The 10093-nt window shown below is 35.2% G+C and overlaps 1 protein-coding gene across 1 annotated transcript in view; it reads left to right on the top strand.

Moving 5' to 3' along the window:
* The window catches only part of Robo2 (roundabout guidance receptor 2), a 644932-nt gene that overhangs the window by 516734 nt on the left and 118105 nt on the right, over positions 1 to 10093 (top strand). Inside the window, exon 8 of the mRNA XM_023724123.1 lies at positions 5675 to 5799. Coding sequence (XP_023579891.1) covers positions 5675 to 5799 — 125 coding nt within the window. The remainder of the gene's footprint in view (positions 1 to 5674; positions 5800 to 10093) is intronic.

Here is a 10093-nt window from a genome sequence, read left to right as displayed (position 1 = left end):
AAACCTGCTTCCAATTCCAAGCTATTCATTTAAAACTCATATTTAGGGACTTCTCTTGGTCAAATGAGCATAGCATTCCAATGGAAACAGGTAGGCATCACTGCGCTCTAGTAAGCACTTACAAGGAAACTGAGGAAGCAAGATGTACAGAAGAGGTAAGCTAGAGAAACAGGGCAGGGCAAGCACAAGGTGAGCAAGGGCAAATACGTTTGGGCTAATAGCTGTAGACAAGAGGGTTCAAAGGATAATACACACTGAGATGCGTTAACTACCAGAGGAACCAAGTGCCTGTGTGAGTGGTTGAAGGCCTGATTTGTAAAAAATCTGGAGCTACTTGGGGGACAAAAGAGCTTGTCAGAATGATAAAATGTTGGCCGTGAATAGTAGCCAGAATGTTACATGAAGGAGTATAATTTGCAAATATTTCAATGATAAGCATTGCGTAGGGTTTTACCAGGGAATAAAAAGTACAGGAGGGCACTGGGGAGATGGCTCAGTTGAATAAGGGCTTGCCTGGCAAGCACAAGGTCCTGAGTTTGAATGCTGGTACCACCAAAATAAAAAGTGCTGGAGGTTTTTTTAATCCAGTGACTTAAAGAAAAGAAATTTTTTTATTTTTATTTTTTATTCATTCATCCTGTGTATTTTTTATCCATTTTAATGAGAAAAAAAGATAAAATAGCTCAGAAACAGATTCAAAACAGGTCAGTAGGACAGTTACAATAATTAATACATTTCATATTGTTGTCTTCATAGTAGTTATTCAGAGGATAAGATGCAGATATGATATCTTGTCTAAACAATATTAGTACAAATCTTTCTTCTCAATGAATTAAGAGAACATAGCTGTATATCCAGCCTAACTGTCTAATACCTGAACCTTAAATAAGTGTATACCCTTCATTGTATTCACTCTATTGGCCTTTATATCATAATCATATTAGATCATATTAGTTTTAAAACATTATCAGAAATAACGTTTTAAAATTTTAAAAGAAATAATGCTTGCGGGTGGCTTAATATAGCCCGTGGAAATTAACAAACACCCAGTCATTGGTAATAATTAATGTATCAAGCATTCTCTAACTCAGCAAATCTTTAACTGAAATGGTGGGAGAGATTGCTCTTTAAAATGTAATTACGTAGCATATTAACATGTATTAAGCATTATATCAAACAGTAAAGGAAATTTGTTTTTTCTTTCAATTTTGTCACAAAGTTCAAAATGCTTATTCATACAGAAGCAAAAGTTTAGTCATTCATGCATGAAATGGTACCCAGAGACAGCGAACGGCTGAGTGTCTGTAACCACCCTGTATCACATATTAATGTACTTAACTGCTGTATGACTATCTCCATGTTAATGCCTGCCATAGAAAGGCATATTTTCCTGTAGAAACAACTCGAACAAGATGTGATTAACCTTAAGGTCCCCCTCCCCTCAGCTCAAAGCCCACCTCACGCATGGCCTATGCTTCCTATTCATGTTCACCCATCTAATTTCCATATCGCCCACTCACTCTCCCCAGCAGGCATTAGCATAACAGAGCTGTAGCCTGACTTTGATTGAAGCCAGCTTGGGCTGAATGCAATATCAAAGCATAATTTAGCAGAAATCAAATCTAATTTACTGTGCATTGTATTTAAATTCTCAAAATACTGTTTCAAGTGAACTGTCCCAGACCTCTAATCTTAATTGACCTTTTGACATCCGGGTCTTATGGCTCTGGAAAGCGCACAGTGTACTTTCCTTACGGAGCTATTGTTTTTTTTAACATGGAAATGCTGATTAAATGCTGAATTGGGCCACTGTTTGCTTCGTCTCATTTCTTCTTAGAGCTAAAGCAATAAGGTATAATCACTTGCCAGATTAAGCAAGTATGTTATTGCATCTTACTTATAAGAAATTTGTCTAATGTTTTCAGGTCTTAGAGCAGACATAAGTGTGTATTTTATAGTCCTCTGTCTTACAAACTTATGTTAGAATTACCAATTTTGGAACTGGAATATTCTTCTGCAGTTTATAACTCAAACACTTTAATTCACATTGGACTTAAATGTGTGTTTTGAATTATCATCTTGAGGACCTAATTGTGTTTTTTATATTCGATGACAGCTATTGTAGAAAAGCAATTTTAAGTGTAGCACACTTTGCGCTATTGTGCTGTGTCGATGAAATGCCCCCGCTGTCTCCTCCCTCCCACCAGTGCCATCCGCCAAGTACTGCCTTTTGAAACCATTTCCCCTGCAACCTGGGAGAGATACTGAACTTGTGGTGTGCTCACAGAATTATGGATGCAGTGCTTCATTTTAAAACCTCAAAAGTAAACTCCTTTAGCTGCTATCCCTTCACAGAAGATTGCAGGATAGATCTTGGGCAGAGAAAGCAAGTCTACAAAAGGAAAAGTAATTGTTATCGTTTGTTTTGTTAGAATGACATCAAGTGACAAAAGGACATACATTTTTCAGAGACTCAAATGCTCCTGAATGGTTTTGGCTTTGTAAAATGCTTCTTTCAACGTTTTAATTTTTTTTTTTAATTTTCAAAATGATATGATTCCAGTCCCATTGAGCTCCATGAAGTTTAAATCCTGGTGACAAGGTATTGGCTGCATTAGAACTACAACATATATACAATAATTTATAACAAAATAACGACAGAGAGAAGCACCACAGGAAAATATATATCTTGGGAATTCATAACACAAAAGCCCATAGCTTTTTGTTAGTGGTCTTTAAAAATTAGAAATGGATACAATTTTAGGAAATTATGATTTCTTGGCTTTTTAGGGTTATATCATCAGTGATACATATTGGTTATCATTTTCCTTAACTTTTTTGTCATTCCGAGTTTTGCTGAAATGTTGCCTGCAGGCCTGCAGGGCTGCAATGACTAACAATCCTCAGTTGCGCTTTCTGCTCTAACTTGCTGAGGCTTTCTTCCAGTCCTTGCAATCGCCATCTTTATTGCTTCCCGAGTACTATTTTCTGAAGCACAAACCTTAGGATATTGGTCTTCCAAAAACATCTTTGAACAGATCTGACCAACTTTCAGGACAAAAATATAAACTCTTTGCACATAAATTAAGTGGCCTTCTTTACCTAAGCTCTGTAGACCAGATTCCTCTTAAAAATATTGTGCAACGTGAATTTCAAAAATATTTTGCAGAATCACTGTCTTGAAATATTTTCAAAATTTTGAAAATTAATTCAGGAGAGTACTAGCTTGTCCAGTGCAAACAATAAATTTTCTCAAATATGTAGATGCTAGAGAATATCATTAAAACTACAGATTTTCATTGTTATGTGTGTTTCATTTAGTGATTTCAATCATTTTATTCTGTTATTTCATTTTTAAAATTATGTAAAGGAGGACAATACAGAGTATATAGACCGTCAGATTTTACTAGCTAATAGCGTAGGCTAATTTAAAATCTTTGACAACCAAAGCTGTGAAAATTAACTAATGTTTTGAATATGTGATTTTTATTAAATTATAAATAACAGACTGACCCTATTTAGCTTTAAATTTTTAGTGTTGAAGTAAAAACTAAGATATTCAATACTTCTCTTAAAGCTAGTATCCATATTTGCATTATTACCATTTATTCATAAGACTATAAGGGGAAATAATTATACTATGTTTATGAAGTAGTAGCGTATTATCATGAATGTATACATGAGAGAGACTAACCATGTTATAGAGACCAACCATAGGTCTTTTCTGGATACCTGGTAGTTTACATCTCTGCAAAAGTAGACGTTGTGTTTTCAGCTTTTCTTAAAGTAATTTTATAACACTGATATAAAACATCATTCCTATTAAAAACATGAAACAAAAATCAATGCATCTACTGATTCAGTAGAACTGTGTAGACATAGCAAGAAGATCATAAGAAGAATGCAATCTCCTGAAGGGGCAGGGCAATATAAACCACACAGTGGTCAAATAGATCTATAAATCTGGATTCTCTATGCTGTAAGAATGAGTCTTCTGTTATCTATAGCTATGGAAAGGGATTTCACTTAGTAAATTTATCTCCTCTGTCCCTGGGGCATGTGTTGTCTGTGTTGAATTAGGAATCGGTATAATAGAACACCAAAAAATAAGTCAATACAAATCTCAGTGAATATTTTTGAGAAAAAAATGCTTGTACTTGCTCAGTGGTAGCATTTGTATAAAGAAGAACTGGATGTATGTTGGGGCTACTCTGCATTTAGTCTGTCCTTGGCCCTGCATGTACAGGCTTACCCATTACAGGAGAAGGACTTGATTGGATACCACTTATTCCTAAGATTTCTGTACAACTCACATTTTAAGATTGTTGCCAAGTGCACCATATTCTACAAATTAAAGTTCATTTTTGAGTGTTTGCATGGTCTTAGTTTTCTAGCATAGGCAGCTGATTAAAGTGGAAACAGATGATTAAGAAAGTCATGGGATAAACAATTTTTTTTCCTCCAACCAAAGTGAGGTTTGGTATGAAGAAGATAGCTTTCTAAAAGTTTCCAGGTGCAGTGTTATACTTGTCCCCATCCCTTTTGTTTCTGTAAGTGTGATTTGTGTCTTGGTCTCGTTATCTGCACCTACACCGTCTTGCTAGTCTCTCAAGGAAACAGTAAATGCCGCTCACCCTCCTCGTGCTGTGCTGTGTGATCATTGCAGTGTTAAACCTGCCTAAGCTATTCTGTGTACCTATCACTCCTCAGTTTAGAGTCAGAATAAAATCCTCCGCATGGCTTCTTAAATCTTCTCTTGTTGCCATAATGGCTATACATCCTGGATCCTTCCCTCCTGCCAGATGCACACAGGTGTGCTGCGTGTGCTACTGTTGCTTCTCTATGTGGCAACCACCTCGCTCGGAGTCTGTTCATTTTTACATTTAGGCAAATAAGGCCTAAATTGCTGTAGTGTCCACTGCCTACACAAAGCCCTTCACAGCCAACACAAAACAAAGGGATTCCTCTGCCCTAAAGCTCTATAGCATTGATTATATGTGCTATAATTTATGTGCTACTGAGAGTCCCTCTACCATTACATTTAATAGTCTTAGAAAAATGGTGGCTTACGTTTGGGTTTAGTATTGGCATTGTAGTCATATTTTGCCTTTCCATTGGTTAAGAGCTCCTTTATGACTAATCAGAGCTTTTCATCTATTTCATTAGTGCCCAGCTGAGAAAAATAATAGCTGCCTGCCTGTGGTTTATCTGTCTAAATAAATTGAATAAACTCTTTTAATTCATATATGTATACTGTTAGTTAACTTTGTATGTAACTCCTGTCTTAAATACTTTAATGTCTTTAATTCTTCAACTCCTCATTTGTAGAATATAAGCATTTTGACAATAGAAATCACATTCTAGGTCTTGTAGTGTACCAGTGCCTCATATACTATATAACAAACATTGTAAGGAAATTAATGTTTAGCTAATAAATTAATTAATTTTAAAGTAAAGATAAAGTGATTCTTTTCCATCTTTACTCAAAAAGCAGAAACAAATTGGGTTCTATGTTTCCCTAAAAATGTTAGAATCACAAGGGTGTAGAACACAGGGTTATAATGTAGAATACTAAAATATGTTTGCACTCCAGCTAGAGCCAGATTCTGGCTTTGATATCCTTTTCTTTGTCAACAGTTGATATTTACACACTTTCCTTCTTTTTAAATTATAGCTCCTCCACAGTTTGTGGTTAGGCCAAGGGATCAGATTGTTGCTCAAGGTCGAACAGTAACATTTCCCTGTGAGACGAAAGGAAATCCACAGCCAGCTGTTTTTTGGCAGAAGGAAGGCAGCCAGGTGAGTGGAAGGCCTGGTGTTTCTCTGCTCCCTTTGAACCTCCCCTGCCCCGGCTTTGGGGACCCTCAGGGCTTGCCTTGCTTGTCCTGCTATCAATTTTGAACGTACTGTACTATTATGAAAAAGGAGGCAAATGATTCTTAGATGAATAAGTAGAAGATTTGTTTTAGCACAGATGTTTCTATTTGCTTGGTTGAATTTTTAAAATCTGTATCTTTTATAAAAAAGAAATAAAGCAATAGAAAAAGATAACTTAAAAATTCCAATCACAGAATTCTGTAATTTTTAAATTACAGAAGTTTAAAATTCTGTAGCTATTTAAAATCCTAATGATAAGTCATTTTATTGTCTTCTATGGTGTTCCATGGTGTGATTAAGTGAATCAGCATACATAAACTGCTAGCACATATAACAAGAATATTACCTGGCACATGGAAAGCAGGAGTATTTCTTTTATTATTTGGTCTGAAATCTATATTCAATGTATGTGTTTAGATAAACTGTGCAAACGACTTTTAAAAATCATTAATTTAAATATGTTTCCATTTAAAGGTAAAACAGGTCTTCCATATCCCTTCTGGATTTCTGCATGGTACGGTTACATGAGAAGTAGCATTGTCTTTCTGTGCAGGCTGTGATAGAACAGCCTCTCAGAGTCAACTGAATACCTTACTTTGCTCGTTTCGATCTTGGTCTGGGCTTAGGAAATTGCAGTCTTTAGGTTCTGGGCAGTGAGTGGAACTTCCAATTTAATCTACATTAGAACTTGTAATTCTTGCCTAACAATTTGTGTATTCCTGGGGAACCTAGATATATTTTTGTTCTACAATCTAGAACCATATCAATGAAACATGAAATTATTTTTTTCTCTAAGAGTAGGAAAATTTATTGGAGAAAAGGAATGAGGAAAAGAAATGAGGGAATAAGAATAGCTCCTGAGAGACAGCGGGGGTCCTGAATAGATTGCCCCAAGGCATGACAATCTCAGAAACAGAACTACTACCATTTTCTCAGAGTACCTGGTATTTTTAATGCACAGTCTGAAAGATTTTCTTGGAACCTAATGAAATTAATGTTTTTGTTTCTCTTTTTTTATGATTTTGGGGATCAAACCTCGCGTATGTACATGCCAAGCCAGTGCTGAGCTAAATCCCAACACCAAATTTATTTGTGATATTACACAGTGGAATAATACTCAGTTATAAAGAAGAATGATTTTTTTTGCAGAAAAATAAGGGAAACTGAAGATCACAATGTTTTCTGAAAAAAGTTAGAGAGGAAATCACATGTAGCTTCTTTTATATGAGAAACCTAAGATACACATAAGTAATGAAGTAAAATAAAAAAAGAGATGGTAGAAAACAAGAAGGCAGACTTTGTGGAAATTGGGAGGGCCCTAAGGGGAGACTAGAGGTAATGGACAGGAGACGAAGGGATTGCAAGTGACACATACCAGCTCCCTAAGTCATCATAACTGTTAGATATTGTGAGCATACAGAAATAGAGCATCTCAGGAATCTGAATAGTGACAGAGAAAGACAATATTTTGAAAGAATTTGCTGATTAGATATCATGTCTGATTTCCTAGAGAAAGAGCCTTTAGATTCTTTAGCCATCTTCTCTCAGTTGTAATGGGTTCTTGTAGACTCTCCTCCCACACCCAGCTAGCCACTGTTGGGACTCAGTCTGGGTAGCCAAATCAGCTTCCCCACATCCTTCTGCTGCCCTCACTTTATTCCTAATCTGTGGGATATGAAGACAGAGAGGGGCACACAAGTGTAAGGGAAGCCACTGCCATTTTCCAAAACAGAATTGTCTCAGACCTCAGCTGACAAATGATGTTTTATCATTCAGTAACTATATTAAAAAGTAATTTTAATCAGAATTTCAGATCCTTCACTTACAATTTTTCAATTGCAAGTTACCACAAATATCCAAGTGAATCTACAGAAGCAAGAACATATAAACAAATACACAGACATATGTTAAACAACAAAATTTAAAACTGTTTTCCTTGTTTAAAAATGCTGAACAATTGCAGTGCAGTTTAACTTTTCTGAAACTAGGATTATCAGTCTAAGATAGAGTCACATTTTTTCTTATGAGTTATGAAGATTACATGAATATCTCAGATCATGTGAGAAATTTAACACTGTATGGATATCATATATAAAATAGCTGTACAAATTATAAAAATCTCAGAGTATTATTATAACACTGATAGTAAATATTCTACTGTAAAAAAATTTTATTTTTGTAAATTTATACTTTTAATTTCTTATATTGAGTGAAATATAAGGAAATGCTATATATATGCACACATATGTATATATATATACATATATATATGATTTATATAAAATTATTTCATGTAGAAAACACATCTCCTAAAATACCTCCAAGAGGGATCCAATATAATATATGTATTTTTCCTCTGATTCAATAAACATATGTTGGGCTGGCCAGATAGCTCAGCAGAACAAAGTGAAAAGTGACTGCTTAGCAAGGGCACAGCAGCCGGGTTTGATCCCTGGCATGCCATGTCAGCCCCATCCCTGGGGCACGCTGAGACAGTGAATGAGACTGGGCGTGGTGGTGTGTGCCTGTAATCCCAGCTCTTGAGAGGCTGAAAACAGGAGAATCACTACGAGCCTGATCTACATAGTGAGACCCTGTACACACTGTAAACCCTGTCCTAAATTCATAAATAAATAAAAATAATGAAAAATATGTCACACACTGGTTTCAATAGTTTTGAAAAAGTAAGTTTCAAAAGTATTTTAGAGTTCTTTTTTTCTGTTATTTGGAAAAGGGACATGTAATTCCAGTGCTGTTACTGGAGAAGATACAGAAAATTTTAGTTAGACACAAAGTTAAGTTTATTCTAACCTTAACTCTAGTTTTCTTTTCTTTGCCAGTTAGGAAGATGGAAGGAGAGGAGAGAGAGAGAGAGAGAGAGAGAGAGAGAGAGAGAGAGAGAGAGAGAGAGAGAGAACAGAGACAGAGATAGAGACAGAGAGAGAAAAAGAGAGGAACACGAAAGTGTGAGAAAATTATATATTTTGAAAGCATGAATTGAGATATTAGGAAAAATAAATTGGTTTTACTGTCTCCAATAGCCAATTTTTAAGTGATGTATGACCATCCATCAGTAGAATGAGTTAAGAGCCTAGACTTAATGGTTCATATTCCTCAACATGTGCTGATAATGCCAATTAGTACTAATAGGTTATGCCAGCACTTCAAGTAAAAAAAAATCTCTGTGAAGTTCCTGGTATTTGCTTGCAATCCATTTTCTTTTGCCTATGTCATATAAGCAGGGGATAAAGATGATGGGTTAACCTCAATCAAATGCCATTTTCCATGTCTACGAATCATTTATAAGGTAGACTGATATTATACTGTACAGAGAGAGATCCCAGAGAGAATTAGACCATCTGATGGATTAGATCTATGTAAATTAGTATTCTAATGGCTAATTGTAGGAAAGTGTGCACTTTGAGTTATTGTATAATTTTCAAGTGGTTCTAAAATTTAGACCTTTCTCTTTCAGGTGGCTTATTTCTGTAATACATTTGGATTGCACAAGAGATTTAACCTGTTCTCAAAATTATGTTTCATACATATGAGCATGTCTAAGATTATATAGTAATATACCTTTTAGCACAGACAGTGGTATCTTGGATTTGTATTCCTGTTATGCTTGCAAACACCTCTCCTTTTAGAAGGAGTTTAATAACATGGTAATGTTTATGTAAAGTGGGCTTATAGTGTCACACTTGAATCTGATAAAGTGGACATCCATCATGTTGCAATAAAGAGAAGAGGTTCTAATTAAAGTAGGACATCATTTGCAGGATTAAAGTCATTTAGCGTAATTGAAAAGTGTTAATACCCTATTTTATCCTCTTCCATTGGTATTACTTCAAGGGTAAAAACATTTTAAGGTGAAAATGTGTCTTGTGCCTTTAATTGAATGTTATTGCCTCCTGATTGCTACTTATTGGGACTGTTTAATTACAAACCTGGAAAATTAATTACTATATTGAGAAACAGATCCCAGAGGGTCATAATGTTCTTTTGTAGGTAAATACAACATAAAAATTGATATGTTCTTATTTATAATCCAACTTGGAAACATGCCTCAATATGATTTATTATACCCAAATGTTTTTCTTAATTGAACAATAGTAAAACAACACAGGTCACCCAATTTAATGCTACTGCTCTCATATAAGAACTATAAAATTTGTGTTAGGCTGTATGAGAGATACGATAGGCTTTAAGGATATAC

Source organism: Octodon degus, unplaced genomic scaffold, assembly GCF_000260255.1.
Source record: "Octodon degus isolate 3935 unplaced genomic scaffold, OctDeg1.0 scaffold00106, whole genome shotgun sequence".
In the NCBI taxonomy this organism is placed as follows: domain Eukaryota; kingdom Metazoa; phylum Chordata; class Mammalia; order Rodentia; family Octodontidae; genus Octodon; species Octodon degus.
The sequence above is the reverse complement of the archived record's forward strand: the minus strand, read 5'-3'. Positions and strand labels throughout refer to the sequence as shown.